Source organism: Stegastes partitus, unplaced genomic scaffold (genome assembly GCF_000690725.1).
Source record: "Stegastes partitus isolate 25-593 unplaced genomic scaffold, Stegastes_partitus-1.0.2 Scaffold215, whole genome shotgun sequence".
In the NCBI taxonomy this organism is placed as follows: Eukaryota; Metazoa; Chordata; class Actinopteri; family Pomacentridae; genus Stegastes; species Stegastes partitus.
In genome coordinates, this window is record NW_007577946.1 from 29,211 (window position 1) to 49,608 (window position 20,398).

The following is a 20,398-nucleotide window of genomic DNA, read 5'->3' on the forward strand; positions in this document are numbered from 1 at the left end:
CGTTTCCACAGTCTGCTGATGCTGGAAAGTCCCAGTCGAGCTTCACTAAAAGGCGCAAGATGGTACGTTTTGAGAGATATTTACTTTCAAGAGTTAGATGAAAAGGAGGTCCATCGTCAGCATACTGAGAAACAGCCAGGAGACAGTTTGCTTAGCATTACAGACAACTTGTTTTCGTATGGAGACAACAAAGGTACTGGTCGGTGGGTGGGTGGTATCTTTGGGCCAAGGCTGCCCTAGCTATCTTCTTGTCTGTTCACCAGGCAAAACTCATTTTAATCAGCAAATTTTTTATCTTGTCTTATCTTGGTTAGGATCAGGGCTTACCAAACATTTTCTCAGAACAGCCTTTTCTATTCAGATCTTCCATTATCCATCCAGATAAAGTGTCATGAAATTGTTAAGGTTTTACTTTTATCTCACCATAAAATGCTGGCAGCAGATATCTTTTTTTTTTTGAATAATTGGATAGGGAGGATTGTCTCAAAGCTGGCACCACCTGAACCATGACGGTGGGATATTCCATCACTTAGAAATAGGGCAATTATGTTATTAGTGCCTAACAGAAATAAACGTCATTACTTTAGTCACTCAAGTGTTCACATACAGTGCCCTACTTGCAAACCAAGCAAATGTTAAATTAACATATCGTTGCATATATTACCATATCATGATCGCATGGCACAGATAGGATCACATCTACATATAAATATATCTGTGCAATTACATGTTCATTAGTAATTCAAAGAGTAAATGTGTGGAGACACACAGCTGCATGCAGGTTGTAACTATAATTAAACTTGATGTCATTTCAATTTTTTTTTTTTCCTCACCAACACTTAATCGCACAGACAAGCATCTGGCATCGTTGGAAAGGTTAAGTCATGAGATTTCAATTTCTATGTGCTGCACCTCACTGCAAATCATAATTTTAGAGTGATTCAACTGAGAAGAAGGGAAGTGAATTTGGATTCAAAGTGTGTTTGTCGGGCTCTGAAGACTAAGTCAGGCTACGCTATACTGAAACTTGAGTATGTGCTTAGTGGTTAAAGGCAAATGTGGTACAGATTTTTATCGACCAAGTAGAGCAAAACACTTAAATCATGAAAAGGCGAGATGCAGTGTATATTTCGGACAGCACTGGTGCAATACCTGAGTCAAGTCAAAAGCGTTAGATTTCCAGAGCCCGAGCTTACCAACATACATTTGACCAGCCCTGTTCAACTTACAGCAGCAGTCCCGACCTCCATCACAATATTTTAGCTTCATTTCTTCCTCTTTTACTTTCCCTGGGATTTAATCTAGAGAGCTATGAGCAAATATGAGGAAACCTGTGGGTCTCTGACTGCAGCCTCACACGTGTGGGCGGCAGCTTTAGACGCCAATGACAACTCAAATAGCTGTTGACTTGGAGTGTCAGTGATGGTAAAGCTGACATAAACAGACAGGTAGAGTTAACTGGAAATAATGAGCTGCGTGGGTTGTCTGCGTGCGGCTACATAAGCTGCTATTATCTTACACCTTTGGCACAAGCGAATTGTTGCTTAAGATCAGAAAAAGTTTTCAGTTGAGCGCTGAGGCTAAGCAGCCTCCAGACAAACCGGTTCCCTTTTCAGCCTACATGAGGTTACAAGCCCCAGCTCGGAAATGTGACAGCAAACAACAGGTCCAGTAGCAGAGAAAAATATCTCCTACACCTGGATGATTTGCACTGTTTTAAAGACAGTTATTCAAATAGTCCTCCTGCAGCCAGAAATAATAATTAACTATGATATAAGTAGCAGATTAATGTTAATCATGAGTGCAGTAGGAATGCGTTCTATTATTCATGTGGATAATAACTTACTCCTGCAGCAGCCCACAGCCTGAACTGTTTATTTGATAGCACCCATAGAAGAGTTGACTTCTTCTTAACTATATCACATACAAGCACAGTTACCTCCCAGCAATTCATTTTTTGGATAAATGTTTTGGTTGTTGGCTGTTCTTGTTGCTGATTCAGAGCAGCAAGCTGGCAGTCAGCCTCTGGGAGGGGCTACTTTCAACCACCTACTCAGAAAGCCCTCAAACGATGCTGTGCTGTGTGTCTTTCTCAAACTACCACCCACAACCCCGACCTTCCCTCCATCCCCCGCGGTCACCTGCGGTTGGCTGTAGTGCTCCAGGGACATGGTGATGACATTGATGCAGATGATGAAGGTGATGACCAGGTCCAGGTAGTGGCTGGTACACAGAGCGTGAATAGCCAGGCGGGCGCGACCGTAGGAGGCATAGTACGGCATCTTCTGGGCCTCTGCGTAGAGAAAAAGTGAAGAGGACGAAGACGGAGGGAGAGAGAATAAGAAGAGAAAGCAAGTGGGAGAGCAAAAAAAAAAAAAGAAATGGAAGAATAAATAAAAAGAGGAATAATGTGAGAGAATTAAATGAGGAGGGTAAAGGTCAAGAGGGAGCAGAATATGGAAAAGAGAGAAAAACACGGTTCAGTAAGAAAAGAGGATAAAGGAAAAGCAAACAGGATGATTTATTTAAAAGAGTTGAAATACGAGGAGCAGAGCGGATGATGAGACATCCGAGATAAAACTGGGAGCTAATACGAAGAGAAAAAAGTTTGATAAATGCGTGAGTCAGGTTAAGTAGTTTTAAATGAGTTGAAATAATGACTCATTCACAATTATATTATCAATTTAAAATATCAAATTAGAAGTCCTGGGTATATGTCGTTTGGACCGCATTCAAGGTGGAGTGCAGTCTTTCAAACCTTCAAGTCAACTTATTATTGGACATATTAAGCTGCTAAATTGTATTTTTTTTTTTTTCAAAGACATTATTACTTTAGATTTAAATTTTTCTCCTAAGCTCTATATTTCACCTGTTCCTGCCTCGCTTCCTCTCTTGATTTACTGCTCCCCCCCTGTGACTATTCCTCCTTTGCAGCAGGACTCCACTGATCTCTCCATCATTCATTCCTCTGTCCACTCAGTCTTTGCTCTCATCTTCACTTCCCAGGAGGCTTCGTGTCCCATCCTCCTCCCGCCCATCCATCATTATTTCCCTTGACTATTTCCATCTGCGCTATCTGACTATTTTTTACCTCCCTAGTCACTCTAATTTTTTTTTTTTTACCCTAAATATCCATCCTCGTCTTTTCTTCCCCCTCGACTTTACTCATTTTCTTCTCAGTCCTTCCCATATTTCAAGGCCTCAGCTCCTTCCCTAATCACTCTCTCTCTCTCTCTGGGTCTTACTTCTCCTTTTCTTCTCCATGCGGCGCTGGCGTTTCTCCTCTCGTCTCCTGGCCTCCTCCACCTCCTGGTGCTGCCGACACTTGTGGAAGTTCTCCACCACCACGCCCACAAACATGTTGAGGACGAAGAAGCTCACGATCAGGAGGAAGGAGATGAAGTAGAGCAGCATCCACGGGTTGTTGTTGGTCATGGGCTGGGAGAGGAGAGGAGGTTTGAAGAAGGGGAAAGAAAAGAGATTAGACAGGAAACGGCTGAGAAGAAGGAGCTTGTCAAGGGAGGTGAGACAGGACTGGTAGGAGTTGGTTAGGAAAGAAAGTGAAGATAAAAGTAAAACCAATAATTAGCTCCTAGGTTATCATTTGATGTGAATGCATCTTTTTCTGTTGGGGACAAATTTCTGTTAGTAGAGTAACTTTGCTGTAGCTCAGATAGAAGAGTCACCTAAGGGGTCAAAAGGTTAAGGTCTGAAGCCAACCAGGGAAGACATGTTTAAATCCTTAAAAGGTTTGGACTCAGCGTTTATTACATGCGATGGAAAAGTGTACCACAAGCTTTAAACCTACAACTTCTATACAACGAGCCAATAGGAAAAGAGTTTGTGTTCACTGTAACACATTTACATTTGTCTTTTCCCATTGCAATGATGTCATGTCATTCTCCATATTGTTCACTATAACATCTTTACAGAGAACCCAGCAGTGTGTTTGTTGTCTTATTCAAGGGTAGAATGTTGGTGCATATAATAGGTCAGAATCAGAATCAGCTTTAATGGCCAAGTACGTACACAACATACAAGGAATTTGGATACGGCTGTTGGTGTCGCCCCAGGAATTGACACGAATAATAGAAATAGGAAAATTTAAAAAATAAAATAAAATGAAGTAAAATAACTACAGAAGAAAAAGAATAAAATACAATAAATATTAATAAAAAAATAAACAAGATAATAAGACAAATATATACAAGAATTTACACATCCAGTAGAAAAGGTATATGTACATTAGCGCAAAATGAAAGTGCATATAGCAGTTGTGGCTTGGAGTGGCTCAGGTTCAGTGTTTATGAAGTATGGTCAAAAACTTCAAGAAACTCAGCTTTGAAAAGCTAAAACCACACCTGGTTTGTATTTGGTCACTGTCTTCTTTGAAGTAAATGGTAAATGATCTGTACTTATATAGCGTTTTTAGCCAAAGCTTTACAATGTGTTTCTCATTCACCCATTCACACACACATCCATACACCAATGGCGACAGAGCTGCCATTGGGAGCAACTTTGGGTTCAGTGGACACTTCGACTGTGGAGGGGCCGGAGATCGAACTGCCAACCCTGTGAATGGAGGACAACCCGCTCTCCCACCTGAGCCACAGCCGCCATAGTCGCCTTGTACCGCCATGCACCACTCCCAGTGTTCCTGCCACACTTGAAACTCTATATAGGCTCCGTTCTATAAGCAGGTCAAGCTCCATCTCCTCCACTGTGTCAAAATGGCAACTCTTTAATTTGATTTAAATTTTGGGGAAGAGGAAGAAGTCACAGGGAGCTGAATTTGGTGAGTGGGTCAGCTAGTGAGCAATGATTGAACTCATTGCAGTTTCAACATACGGCGAGCTGCTCGACACACTCAGGTCACTTGCTTGAAATGATCTCAGAGACGCACATCCACTGAAGATTGCTGTTTGGTCGCAGATCTGACTCTTCTCGCTAGTGATGACCCTGTATATGATTTTTTTTTCAGTTTGAGTTTTTGGTACATCAGTTTTTGCTCTTTGTGCAATTTTGAGGTTTGTGATAAAATCGCAACGTGCAACTGCAAATGGTCAGAGAGCATTCCAAGTACAAGCACTGGGAGCAGTGGATCGCTGCCCAAGGAGTCGACTATAAAGAGGACAGAGTTCAAACTTGAATCAGGTAAAATTCTCTGTTGATTGTACTTAGTATGTGACAGATGTTATTGTAACAGACACCACTAGCGATATTAAAATAGTAAAAATAAACCTAAAGAGGAGGAAAGGGGCCATAAAAAAGCAGAAAGGTGTAAATAATTGGAAACAGAAAGGCGCAAATATTTCTAAATAATGGAAGGAAAGCGAATGAGAAGGAAGGTGGAGGATCCTGAGGGAAGAGTGGGTGAGAAAGTGTAAATGAGCCAGGGGAGCTGAGCTGAACATAGCGAGCCACATCTAGAAACCTTCCAGCCATCTCCAAGCAGAATCTCTGTCTTAATGCTGCAAATGGTGAATATAAAGGCATTCATTCAACTAGTTGTACAAGTCCAACGCTGGAGAATGGGAAGTGACAGGGAGCGAGTTCTTCATGAGGGAGCAACCAAACAACAAAGTCTGCATCGGTGGAAGGATGTTTATATAAAGTCCCGATGAGACAATGAAGTACAATAGAGAAACTCCTTCGATCTGAAAGCTGTGTGCCAATATTTGATCAGCAAATGTAGCACCTTGCTGGATGATTTCTATGTTAGCAGCCTCCTGTGTGGGTTAGAATCTACTGGATGGAGTTACTTCTTACTTGTCTGTAAGTGGTCTGTTGGTCTATTGGCTCTATTACCCCATCTGTTTTATACAACAATTCCTGTAATGGGTTCTCTGGGGACTCGGGGTTTAGCACCTTCGTCTCACAGCCAGAAGATCCCTGGTTTGCATCCCAGTGAGGACACCCGGGATCTTTCTGTGTGGAGTTTGCATGTTCTCCCCGTGCAGCGTGGGTTCTCCCCGGGTTCTCCGGCTTCCTCCCACACAGTCCAAAAACATGTTGAGGTCAATTGGTGATTCTAAATTGTCTGTAGGTTGAATTTGAGTGTGCTTGGTTGTCTCTCTGTGTAGCCCTGTGACTGGTGATTGGTGATCTTCGCCCTGAGTCAGCTGGGATAGGCTCCAGCCCCATGTGGCCCTAGTGAGGATTAATATAGATAATGGATGGGTGGATGGTCCTCTGGGTGTAGTTATGGTACTAAACAAAACTAAATGCTGTTCAACATCACTAAAATGTTCACATTTTCTAGATTGAATGCAGCTTTGCTTGTTTTCATATGGTGGCCAAAAGACTGAAGAATGTTCGACTAAATAAACTGCTAAAAAAGTCCCTTATTTAAGATAACACAGTTTTGTAGAAGCTGCTGGTGTTTCAGAGACGTGCACAACGGACGTAAGACACTGCCATTCCTCCCTCCTTGTCCTTTGCCGTTGGTGCTATCACACAATGATAGACGCACTGGAGTCATTTCAGCAGACTAAGGTTTGCGTCCCATGACAAAACCAGCTGAGAACATCCGGCTATGGTCTCATGATATATACTACTAAAGCTGAATTTTATAGGTCTACTGACTAACTTGTGCATTGAAAAATGACGACAAAAGGTACCCAGTTTGTTTAAATGTGAAGCTAAGAGGTCTAGACAAAGCGCACATACATGAAGAGTTGGGAATGAGACTGGGCTCCTTTATGAAGTCTCACAATCTGTTTTTTAGGTAATTTAGCATCAGACACAACCCAGTCCTGAGAAAGCCGAGGTCCACGTGATCTTCTACAACTTTGCATTTAGCCTTGTTGAACATCAGACATGTACCCACTTTTATCACTGTCGTCACAGATAAATAAACTATTTAAAAGTGGATTTATGTTTACTACTGCGGTTGTACTTTAAGGCTCGTCTATAAAATGTATTACAGTCACAGTTTATGTTACAAGTAATCCAGAGGACTCATGCCGACCCGCAGGTGATGTTTGACATTCGCTTTCTAGATTAGTTTAGGACTGTAATAGATCAAACATGCACTGAGTGAGGGTTCCTCATCTATTTTGTTCTCTTTGAGCAACATTTGAAACGCACATCAACCCTCACGACGGTCTAATTAAGTAAACCACTCCACCTTCGCCACAGTCCAAAACCCTGTCACCAGTCACAAAAGAAAACAGAAGAACAGGCAGAAGAAAGAGGCAATCTGAAAAAAGCTGCAGGGTGACTGGGTGCTGGGAGATCGTCATCGCAGGGAATCATTGGAAAACAAAAAAAGTCTAGTTCAGGTGCAATAAAGACGAAGATGAGAGTCAGATTTTCAATTTGGAGGAGCGCTGAGTGTTGAAAGCGCAGGGTGGAGTGTAAATGGAATTAGTCATTCAGCGCCGTGTTGGACTGCAGCGACGTTCCTCCCTGAGGTCGGGGAAACTGAATCATCCAGAATAACGCCGTCTCTTTAATAGACTCTCTAATAGATTTTCAAATAAACCAATTCCAAAGGGAGTGTGTTCACTTTGTAGCCACTACAGACGACTAATTTGCATGATGTGATTGGACATCGACATCGTGTGTGAGTGCGTTATTTGTTAGGCTAAGGCAATCTTAACCTTTTTAAAGCATTACGAGTCTACAATTTGTAACCCTTATGTGTCCTCTGTGTAAATCTATGCTGGTTGGTGTGATAGCTTTAGCAAAGATGTCAAAACTGTGATTTGACTGATGAAAAAAAAGGTTTCTGTAAATTTGCTGAAGGCTGAACGTAGCTGTTGTGGTGAGGAGCGTATGGAGGCAAAGCTTTCAACTTGACAGTCAAACTGGGAACCAACCCTCAATTACAGTTGAGCAGGTCGCCAGGGATCACATATAAAGTGCAGCTAAATCAGCTTAAATCACTTCTGTTGAGTGGGTTTCATTTAAAAAAAAGATTTTTAGGAACTTTTGCTTAAAATCAAAACTTGACAGCAGATGAAACAAAAATGAGAGCAGAGAGGAAACGTCCTCAAAGAGACCAGCTTTAAATACATGCCATGCATCTTAAGATGACCGGCCCACCCTGTTTTTGCTCAGCTTTTAAGATAAACTGTGAAGTGGATGTTTGGGAGAAGGTTAGAGTGCAGAGTGATGCTTCTTTGCTCCTACGAGAGCAAATGAGTGGTCTGAAATGCATCTGATCAAGATGCATCCAAGCTGCCTCTCTGTGGAGGAGTTGTGGGACATCCAACCGCGTAGAGTACCAGAAGGAAGGATTTCATATTCCATCTGGCCTAAGGAAGTGTGGGATTCCCTAAAATGAGTTGGATGCTGTAGCTGGAGAGTGGAGCCGGCATGTGGGTGGGCCTCTCTGCTTGGTGTGCTGTCACTGCTACAAGCAAACGGTTTAAAACTGGTGTAACAGCTAATACCAAAGCAACATCACTGAAAGACAATTATTCAGTTCTGACGGCTCAACTTTTCTTTACTCACTCATCTAAGGATCTGTAAAACATGGAAGTCAAAGTTGCATGTATGATCTGTTACATAGTACTTGGATCTATTAGTTTATACGTTGTCTTACGTGGGTTAATTTGAAATTAAATTAAAGGTTACTACACTGTGTTGAATCTGATCGTCTGTCTACCAGGAGTCTACATCTATAATGACAAAATGCAATATGATTTTATTTTTCCACAAACTTTAAAGTTTAGTTTCGTTTAACAATGCGGAGGGTTCTGACTCCCCTAAGTGTGCATTATTGTGTCATAGTTAGTAGTTTGTTCTCTTGTATGTCCATAAATGCACGTTCAGTTGCCTAAACTGTTTATTGGTCACGTTTAGGTTCCTACATTGAAAAAATTCAGCTACGTAGCTCTCATAATAAACTTAAAGAGGCAGGCAGACTAAGGATGAACCCCTTGAACGAACGGTCACAGCTTTAAAAACTACAAGTCATGTTGAAAAAATGATGTCACCATCCGAACAAACTGATGCATTTTCATGTACGTCCTGTCTATTGTACAGATTTGGTGGCAGGTTGGAGAGACTCACCATTTCTGATTTTCACCTGACGCTTAAGAGCACAGGCATAATGGGGGTCAATGACAGGTTTGGTCGGCACACTCTGTGCTCTGAAGGGATTTATGAAAAAAACACAAGTCCTACAGCAATGAGGGTCACACTGGGTGACAGAGGACAGACATTTCTAAGTATAAACTGTTCATGTAGAGTACAAATTGTGCGGAGACAAGGCTAGCTGCACTTTTTTCAAAATCTAAGTAAACAAAAAAATCTAATTCTTTACAAAAAAATCATAAAACTTAAACTGTGACTCTGTTAAAAAGATATCAAAACACAAAGTCAAAGCCTCGTGACCTGTTTAAACGCCAGTGCGACAGGGTTTCAAAGGTCAAAGGGTTTTAAGTCATCAGTCCTGATGGAGCTGCACATTTTTAAAAATACACTTTGTTTGGGTTTTCTTAAAGCTGTCGGACAGGTTAGACGGGACAGGAAGGATCTCCAATGAGAACAACAATAACAGTAATTGTGCTTCCATCCTTATGCATTGGCACCTTACTCATAAAATAATTCGGCATCAGCGTTTGAGCACACATTTCCCTACAGCACACAGATTTGCACCAGGCTTGTCTGTTATTACCTGCTGGTCAATTCCTACTGCATCCAGTCCGTGGTACATTATATTGACCCAGCCGTCTTTTGATGCCAACACAAACAGGGACATCAGAGCCTGGAAGACACACACACACATGAAATATTTAAAAAATAAAAAATAAAAATATATAAACATACCTACAGAACTTTATTTTGTAGGTCAGTGCTGCTGATTATAATTCATGAGATAAACGTGGAAAAATATTAGTCAGAGAAAACAAAACAAAAACAACAACTCACAATTCAGAAAGCAAAAATAACCCTTAGTGTTTAAAGCAGTAACTGTGAACTGTTATTATGTAATGCTATTCAGTGAGAGAACAGACAAGCACCTATTTTAAAAGAGATAATTACTAACGTCATCTGGAGAGTCCGTCATCTGTTTGTTATTTGACGGGACTGTGTTCTGTAATAGTCAATTAAACACTGTCTGTTCTAATAAAAGGCAAAAATACATTTTACACGTCTTGCAGTCATAATTCAAATTACAGTCGTGACTCGATAATCCGACCCTTAACAATCCGAAAACCTTGCTGTCCGACAGGTTTTTAGGAAAAATGAACGGAACTCCAACATACTGACAGCTTTGGATTCTGACTCCAACATGACATTTTATGTCACCAATCAGGATAACGGCGTATTATCTGACTAAACAATCCCACAGATTAACTACGTTCACACTGCAGGACTTAATGCTACATTCAGATTTTTTGCAAGTTCGTTCACATTTCCAGTTAAATGCGACTTGTATGTGATCTGCTGTGTGAACTTCATACGACCCAAAAGTGTCCCGCATGCACAGAAGAGGACACGACGACGTCACACTCAGCGAGTGTGTTCAGTGTTTATGGAAGTAAACAGGGATGGTAACGGTGGAGCATATCAGCCACTCCTCTACTGCCACCGATGGTGGAAACAGAACTGTGACCACTAACTAAACTGGCATCAGCAGCCAAGTACTGCCTGTGTGTTCCAACCACTTCCACCCCATAAGAGCACAAGCGACGGGGTGGAAGTGGTCCTCCCGACCGCGCCGAATATTTAGATATTCATCATTAATTGGATCTGTGTTGTTCAGACTGTCATGAAAAGATCAGATACAGGTCGCATAGGAGAAAAAAAAAAATCGGATTTGTGTCACTTCAGCTGCTGTCTGAATGTATTTACCTTTAATGTCAACCGACAGGCTTGTGCACAATCGCACCGGTCAGTTAGACGTGAAATCCAGCGATGCGTAGTGTTCTAACAATACACTAGTTATTATAACAACTATGAACAATAAATATTAACAACAAATGAGCCTTCCAGCATCAAGCCCTCCTTGTATCTCGACTTCCGTCTTGACAATCCGACAGCCTTGTTATCTGACATAAAAAAAGGTTTTACATTTAGTGTCGGATTATCGAGTCACGATACCTCTTTCTACTTTCACCTTATGAGCACTCTTTTTTTGCAATAAACTATCCATGCATCATTAAAAGTTGTTCCTCCACAGTCTATACTGTCCTACACAGGGTCCTAATCATTACTAGCAGTGCTATGTTTGTGCACCGTTGTCATGTATACGTCTAGATTCATAAGTCGAAAACTGACAGGTTGCTACAGATGCATTTTTATCTTTTTTTTTTTTTACCTGTCCAAGGTTGTCAAAGTTGTATTTGTGATGAACCCATCGATAGTTGGCAGCCAGACAGTCAGATTTGTTGGTGATGTTCTTCACATCGAAACCAACACAGTAGTAGAACTTGCCTTTGAAGAGCTTGAAAAGAAAACACACACACACACACACACACACACACACACACACACACACACAGAGCAGGAAATGAGAGACAGAAGCACACAAAGATACGTTTCGATGAAGCCACGACAACACTTGTGTGCGTAGCCGTTTCCTTCACGCGGCTTTTGAAGTAATTTCATAATTAGCGCCTTTAAACTGGTGGATGAAGCTAAACTGAGATGCACTTGATATCAGCAGCGCGGCTCCCCTCCTGAGATACGATGTTTTTAATTCGGAGTCATATTGAACACATCAAAGAGGAGAGCGAGTAAAATAATGCATCGTAGAGGATGCGGAGAGAATGATAACGTGAGCTGAAGCTGAGGAGGGACTGACAACGAGATTCAAAGAAAATATAAAGTGCTGTGATGAAATGAAAGCAGGAGAATGGAGCCGTCTGTACATTTCAAGATGAGTTTATTTTGGCTTAATGGGCCATTGCAGTGGAGGAAATGTACTGAGGGGACATTATATTGATTATTTTTGCTTTGTTTTTGTGGAGATCCAATAGAATTTATTGAGGACGTATATACTGTATTGTATGTTGCATCCACTTTACTGGAGTCTTTCTGTGTGATGAATCCCATCACGTTTTCCCTGATAAGAGTGTGGATCTTTATAAAGAGAATGAGCCCAACCTGTTAGATTTCTGCAGGTTGATGTGCTAGCTTAATACCTATTCCTGATAGATTTCACTCTAAACAGCCTTCTTAGCCATCCTGTGCTAGGCAACTGTTCTTCTCCCTTTTTGGTTTGAAGACATTTTATCAACACTCCTGATTTATGTGTCGCTCTCAGAGACTCGTGGCTAATGGCCCAAGACTCACAGCTTTGAGGTGTGAATGGCTGTGAAGCCGTCTTCACATCCAGGTGGCTTCTACTGAAGCACTTAGCACCATGTTTCATCCTCCAGTTCTTGTGTTTAGCCTTTTTGCTCTAGATGTAAGTTAAAAGCATAATTGCGGCCCAGGAAGCATGTTTTGACCTACTTTAGTTCTCCAGTGGATAAAAACTTAATAGGACTATGGGGGTTGCCATGTTGGGTCATTTTTTAGTTAATAGGGAATAGTTTGACCGTCTCAGGACCAAGTTTTTACAAATTGTTAAAGGCTTGTGAGGTATCCTGATTAATAATAATAACATAGAAGAATTCTACCTGAACACCAAGGATGCCGAAGATGATGAAGAAGGCGCAGCAGATGAGCACGATGTTGCCGATGGGCTTGAGGGATGTAATGAGGGTCTCGACCACCAGCTTCAGCCCTGGAGCTCTGCTGATCACCCTGGGAGACAGCGAGAGAGAAAAAAGGTGACAAAATAAAATAAAAACAGTACTTATATCATTATCAAAGCAGTGTAAATAGCAGTCTAGTTCCCTTTGATGGGACAGTCACTGACATGTTCACTCATGTATACGGTGACTCTCATTTCTATACCAACAGAAAAAAAAAAGAGAACGACGCGCTGAATTCATTCAGAGTTAAACTGACCATAATTGAGTGTAATTTAAGCTTACTGCGCCCCACTTCACCAGCTGCGACAACCTCATTTTATTTTCTGAACAGCTCTGTCAGGTGATTCCAGGCACGGACTGGTTAAATACATGTCCTAAAGCAACCTGGGAGTTGGGAATACCCAAGGGCTGCAGGATAAATTTGAAATGTCACAAAATGATGAAAGAGGGAAGCAGGAGGAAAAGAAAAAAAAATCTGTTTATCTTTTCATACATTTCTTGGATCTTTGCCTTTAATTTTAATGAAACTATTTTACTTCTGCTTCTTTTTCAGGTTATTCAAATAAAGTGTGAATTAAAAAGCTCAACCGGATGCACTGTTGGAAACTTTTGTGAAGGAGTGGGATGCTGACATTCACTGTGAAAGCAAATAAAGTCGAGGAAGACGTCTTAATGCAAAGAAAACTACTGATAAGTACAGATAAAGATTTGATTCAAAGCATGAGGAAGAATAGCTCTGACTAAAATATGGACATCTGCTCACTTAAGTACTACTGTAGGACTTAAGTACCATTTGAATGCCTTTACATACTGCTTTCCAATGCACTGCATAGCTGGTTGAGGTTCTAAAGGGAATAGTTTGACATTTTGAAAAATATGCATATGTCCGCTCTGATGGAGAGCTCAATTAGAAGATCAGTTTTACTCACATGAAGCTACTGCAAGCAGCTGCTTAGCACCAACACTTGAAGAATCAGCCTGACTCTGACACGAAAATTTGAATGCAAAGTACGTCTGAAAGACTCTTCGTGTTAATCTGTACAAAACCTGAAATGTTCAGTTCGACTCGGGTCCCGGATCATTTCTTGCTTGGCCGGGACAGGTACCTGGAATTCCAATTGTGTTGCCGGGCAACTGCTCAGAGAGATGAGGTGCTGTCAGCTGGTTTTTATTAACTTTGGATGGAGTCAGGATACGTTTTCGCCACTGTTTCTAGAGTTAATGCAAAGTTAAGCTAACTGTCTGCTTATACTTTTCAGATGCATCCAGGGCGGCACTGATCTTCTAATCTTAACTGTTCCTTTAAGACACGATCCACGAAGGAAAACGCGACCGTTTGCTCGTCTTACCTGAGAGGACGCAGCGTCCTGAGCAACCTGAGAACACGGAGAACCCCGAGGATCTTAGCCCCGCCCGCCATGGACACCACGATGTCAATCAGCGACACGAACACCAGGAAACCATCCAGAATGTTCCAGCTGCTCCTCAGATAGGCCGTTTCCCCGAGGTACAAACCCATGGACACCACCTGGGGAGATGAAAGCAGAGAGATGCTGGGAGTCCACACAGGTAATGCGACGGTGGCCAGATGGGCACATGCACACTCACACACTGCTTGATATTCAGATTTATTATTTGACTTCTCAAACAGGTATTCCACTACTTCCCAGAGGAGAGGAGAGGAGTGTGATTGAGCTCGAGAGGTGTTGAATCTAAAACAGTTAAAATTCAGAGGAGATGAAAACACTGTCGTTGGAAGACGAATCCACGGCGAAACCCTGGATTTGTTTGTGCAGTTAATCGGCTTCTGCGTTGACACTGCTGACTGTACTGCAACCAAAGGAAATGATTAAAACTTAAGGAAAAGAGTTACAGTTTTAGACGTAGAGCACACCAGACTGCTGACTGTGCACTGTGCCACTTCAGCAAGTCTGCCCCGAAATCCTCTTAAATAAAACACTTCCACACTCTGGACGCCCAAACTGTCACGACGCAGAGGGCGAAAATACTAAGAAGGCGTGTGTTGTGACTGAAGCTGCGAACTCTAAGAGCTGCACGTATTTCATTCTTCTGGTTTAATGGTCTGTCATCTTCTAGCTACAGCTGGGTGGGAGGTCTCACTCACTTGGCACACTCAAATTGAAATCGAAGGGAAGGAGGTGAAGATTTGTGAGGAAACGTGGGGGGGTTATGGTTGAGGTGGGGTAGATCAACATTTTTGAGGAAACAGCGAGACAGCTATTAGTAGGAGGAATGTAACGCTGAAGTCAAAGAGAAAAATAGAAAGTTTTGAGATCAAAAAAGGGTGAGTCTGAAGGAAGAAGTTGCAACAGCAGATGTTTGTGTGCAAAATCATTTGACACCTGCCAGGTGCTTTCATGGCATGAACAATTTGACTGTCGTGTCACAAGAGGAGATGCTCATCTGCCTTGTTTAGCGGAAAATACCACGAGAGACAGATATGGGATAAAATGAGCTTTTCTGGAAAAGTTGGTGCATACATCTAGGAAACAAGCACTTTGGATGATGTAGTGTGTTTCAGTGTGGACTCATTATTTGGTAGCTTGGTTTTGGAGCATCGTAGCTGCAGTCAGATTGGACTGACAAAGATCTGGCCGTCCACTTTCTTCCACTTATCCGGGGTTTGGTGGCAGCAGGCAAAGTAGTGCATTCCAGACATCCCTCTCCCTGGTAATGTTTTTTTTCCTGGAGGATCCAATGGTGTTTCTGGGCCAGACAAGAGATGTAATTCCTCCAACAAGTCCATCCTGAGTCTCCTCCCAGTAAGATGTACCTGGGAAACTTCCAAGTAAAGTCACAGAGGAGGCATCCTGATCAGATGCCCGAACCACCTCAGCTGACTCCTTTCACTGACTGTATTCCGAGCTGCCTCCAGCAGAATTAACTCATTTCAGGCGTTTGCGATCTCAATCTTTCGGTCGATACCAAGAGCTCGTGACCAGAGTTGAGGGCTGGAGCGAAAGATCGAGAGTCCTCTTCACCACAACGGTCCAACACAATGGCCACATTACTGCTTACACTGCCGAGGTGAGCGTCAACATAACGAAACGAAGGCTAGGAACTTTTTTAATCAGTCCTGCAATTTAAACCACGCATATGCCACAAATGTGTACGTTTAGATGCTTTTCTTTGCTTTCTGGTCCAAGTCCATTGATCACTCAAGTGTACAGAACTTTCTTCTCGTCATCGTTTTCATAGAGCGCTTTACCACATTTGTAGATATGAAAAAGTGACAGAGAAATAAAAAAAACATAGACGTCTTTACACAATACAGTAGAAAGTATAGTGTTTAATTCAGCCAATTCACATAAAAAGGCTAAATATCCCAAAAAAAAAAAGCATCCTCTCAGTAAATATATTGAAAACATATTGCATATTGCTCAACACATTGTGCAAAAGATTTCCTTTAGGACTTTGAGAGACAGTGAGGTCAGTGGCCTACACCTATTGATAATTCACATCCTTGCCACCGCTGTGACAGCACCTCCGGCTACTAGACTCTGAGATCAGGTATCTGCAGCAGTTCTCATGACAAGGTTTTCTTTGGAAGCCACTCACACTAGCTACAGTCTACCTTTGGACACATCTTCTGCAAATGCTCGCACAAAACTCTGCTGTTGCACTGCGTGCTGGAAGCCCTCGACAATACAGGAAATCCCACCTGTGAACAATCATAATTACTGTCAACACAGAAACTCAAAGTGAGTGATGGCAGCAGGTATCTGTAGTCACAATGTACAGAAGCTGGGCATCAAAGGGTGATATAGAAATAAAATAAAAAGAAAAAAACAAAGAGGAAGAGAGAGGAAGACAGCTGGATAATGAGAGGGAAGTCTGAAGAACAACAGAGAGAGGTCTGCAGTATGTATCAGAACACTGTCAGAAGTGGTGATTCCATACAGCTCTGTTTAGGAACAGACAGTCTTTCCACATTGTTTTGACAGCGAACATGGTCCAAAACTCTCACTGTGAGACGGTGTTTCATCTGTCCTCACTGGTGAGATGTGCACAGTGGTGAGGCACTGTCACATCCTATAGCGTGGATCTTTTGTCACACTTTGACAGGCTGGATAGCGAGTTTTAATGCGTCTGCTCTGTTAATAATAGCAGGCAGCTATACTGAAGCCCCTTTGGCACTATGGGAATGCCGTGGGCCCTCCATTAAGCACATCAAATATCGCCACGATAAAACACGATGCATGGGAAATCTATAGAAGGTTAATACCAGCGCTATCATCAAAGCCTGCTCTTCTCCTACAAGCCGTCATTTGGCCGACGGGGTGAGTATGTTGCAGTAAATTCAAATTTAAATTACATTCAAACTCCATTTGCAATTTGATGCAGCATAAAACACGGTAATTATTGTACTTGTCGCTGCAGCGTTTTGGAAGCTGATGTTCACGCTGCCACACAACCACGATGGACACGATACTTTTTACATGTACTTTAGGGTCAAAATGCTTTAACACTCTAATGGCTTTAGAGTCTGAGCGAGGGTGCTTATTTGTTGTTCACCATCAGGCATGAATGAAAGAAATCTGTTAAATATAAGAAAAACATGTGAAGATGGTCCTCTTGTAGCAAAATGACCACATAGATTCTTCATGTAAGCAGCTTCTTACAACCAGTAGTTAAGGAGGAGGTCACAATGAATGCAGTGTTCCAAAAGATTGACGTTATTATAACTATAATGAGAAATACAGTCGTGACTTGATAATCCGACACTAAATGTAAAACTTTCTTTTATGTCAGATTGTCAAGACGGAGGTCGAGATACAAGGAGGGCTTGATGCTTGAAGGCTCATTTGTTGTTAGTATTCATTGTTCATAGTTGTTATAATAACCAGTAGGGCTGGTCCCAATAGCACATTCTGGTCTCTGGATATTCAGGCCCAATTAATGATGAATATCCGAATATTCGGCGCAGTCGGGAGACACTTCAACCCCGCGGGACCGCTCCGATGGGGTAGAAGTGGTCGGAACTTGGCTGCTGATGCCAGTATAGGATGGCGATCACACTTCTGTTTCCACCGCTGCCGCCACCATCCATGTTTACTTCCGTAAACACTGAGCATGCTCACTGTGTGTGACGTCGTCGTGTCCTCTTCTGCGCATGCGGGACACTTTTGGGTCGTATGAAGTTCATACAGCAGATCACATACAAGTCGCATTTAATTGGAAATGTGAACGAACTCGCAAAAAAATCTGAATTGAGCATTAAGTCCTGCAGTGTGAACGTAGCCAATCTGTTGGATTGTTCAGTCAGATAATACGCCGTTATCCTGATTGGTGACATAAAATGTCATGTCGGAGTTGGAGTTGGGGTCCGTTCATTTTTCCTGAAAACCTGTCGGACAGCAAGGTTTTGGATTGTTAAGGGTCGGATTATTGAGTCATGACTGTAGTTATTCAATTTGAGGGAATTGTTAAGTCAAGGAAATAAATGTAAATAAAAAGTAGATTAAAAAACAAACAAAAAACCCCATTAATTATCAAATTAATCATGTGGAAATTGCAGCATTGATGTCAATTCTGTGGACAGCTGCTGACTCAAACAGTGGACTTGCACATGCTTGCATAGATACTAGAATATATGGGAATGTATCTGAGATCCATTCTACACATGCGCACCCAACAAAACGTCCCCTGATAGAAGAAGAAGGGCGGCTTTGTTTATTGTGTTTGGCCGGAAAACGTGATATAGAGAAGAAGAGTGTGTTCAACATCTTAACAAGAACAGAACGAGGAATGAAGTGCAAACATCAAGAAAGTCATACAGACTATAAAACAAGTGTCCTGTTTACTTTTCTGCAGTCAGCACACTTGCAGAATCAGTAGAATCCTGGACAAGGAAGTGAAGACTAGTCAACTTTGACGAGCTGTGTTACAAGAGATCAGCTGTTTCTGGCTTTTCTAGCTTTCTGCTGAACAGATAAAAAACAGTTCATTACTCTGAAGTACACAAGTTGTTTGGGGGTCATCAGGGTGGATGGCGGGGATACAAAGTGCAGGGTTTTGACACCGGAGACGTGTTTACACCCTAAACCCTGTGTAGTCTAATGCAACAAAAAGGTTTTGGAGAAGAAAGCTTGTGGTTTCGGTTAAATGTTAATAAGTAAACAAGTCCGCGTCATGCTTCAAAGCTCTTCTGACTTTTTCAATATTTAAACAAATGTTCTGACTACCGAGTGCCTGAAAACACCACGCTTCAGTTTATTTCTTTCAAGTTAAAAAAACATCAGTGAATCAGTCGGAGAACGTTTGACAGATTTGAAATACTGTAAATGAAAATCTGACCTCATTCCACTGAGCATAAAAGAGCAGAAATGTAGCGTGCACCAGGCAGGACTGAGTTTTCCTCAAACAGTTGCAAATTAGATATGGAACTTTTTAGTAGCAGTCAGGCCAGCTTTGGGTCGGTGTTGCCCCTCATCAGCTCCAGAAATGACCAAAGTATAGTTGGGCCTTTTATAGTACATCATTTATCATGAGTCCAGCCTGAATCCAGGGCTGCTGGATTTACTGTGAGGTCAGAAGTAATTAACATCCACACATTGGTTAATTATTACATTAGGTATTTATAAATATGCAGTAGTTGGGGAAAACCTGTATCTTGATAAGGTGTACTGACTGTCTCAGTACACGGGATGGTAGGAGATGTCTAGTACTAGTATTAATCTTACCAAAAAAAATGCAAAGAGATCTGAGAAAAGAACAGGAACTGGGAAGATTCTGAAGGGCGATTTAGTAAATGTGGTTCACTGAGGCAGCACTTGGAGTAGAGTCACACTGTACGGAGCGTCTAAACTCAGGATATGACTCAAAAACTTGCTCAGTAATCTCACTTAGAGCTAAAAAAGGGAGATACCAGACTGTATTGTGACCTCATTTCTTTCAGCTCTTGTTACTAATCTCCTGAGTAAGTGTTATGATTCAGTGATACAGAAAAAAAAAAAAAGCATCTTTGGCAGTATTTGCTTCAACGTCAAGTGAGATGCTGTTTCATGACGGCCCCATGGCTGTGACACCCAATGGATGGAGGAAAAAGGGAATCAACCGAGAGGGTAAAAACATAAAGCTGGGTTTACATCGACAAAACAAGTTGCATGCGGTGACCCGAAGTTGGGTACGTAATCACATACAGTAGTTAACCCGGACGCTGAAATAATCAGTCTGTCAAGTCTACAAAGACGAAGATATTACAACGGTTGAATTAGTTTTAGCAGGCAAAAGGCAAAGTGTGACAAGAAGCACTCCTCTAAAGTGTTGTAAACTGTGTGTGTGTGTGTGTGTGTTTATCTCGACAACTGTACATCAAATCTGTGTCAAACTTGGTGGAGGTCGAATTTGAATGACATCACAGAGAATACAACATCTTCAAGAGTCAAGAGTGATGTGTTTTTGCACTAACGCGAGTACGGTATCATGAAAGTGTGAGCATGGGTTAAAAAAAGAATAAATAAATTAAACTTTAACTGAGGGTAAAATCACCAACATTTTTAAGTTGTGTTGATCAGATTTGACTGCTGACCCATGCAAGGAGGTTCCGGTCCTGGTGACACTACACCTACAGCTCTTTCAACGTCTCTTTTATCCTCTAACTCTTCACATGCTTCCATTATGCCTCTACTATGGGGATATTATTGCAGCAGAACTATGTGTAAACGTGTATGGAGGGTTGTGTGTCTGTAGTGAGATTTGTAAATGCGTACAAAGAT

At 41.8% G+C, this 20,398-nt stretch overlaps 1 protein-coding gene across 1 annotated transcript in view; it reads right to left on the reverse strand.

Annotated features, from left to right (window-relative positions):
* LOC103356706 (voltage-dependent T-type calcium channel subunit alpha-1I-like) overlaps positions 1-20,398 on the reverse strand; it is a gene marked incomplete at its 3' end in the record, with an annotated part of 216,005 nt that overhangs the window by 17,970 nt on the left and 177,637 nt on the right. Inside the window, exons 21-26 of the mRNA XM_008280954.1 lie at positions 14,009-14,187; positions 12,582-12,708; positions 11,276-11,401; positions 9,629-9,718; positions 3,246-3,438; positions 2,142-2,293 (exon numbers count right to left, since the gene is read on the reverse strand). Of these exons, the coding sequence (XP_008279176.1) occupies positions 2,142-2,293; positions 3,246-3,438; positions 9,629-9,718; positions 11,276-11,401; positions 12,582-12,708; positions 14,009-14,187 (867 nt within the window). The remainder of the gene's footprint in view (positions 1-2,141; positions 2,294-3,245; positions 3,439-9,628; positions 9,719-11,275; positions 11,402-12,581; positions 12,709-14,008; positions 14,188-20,398) is intronic.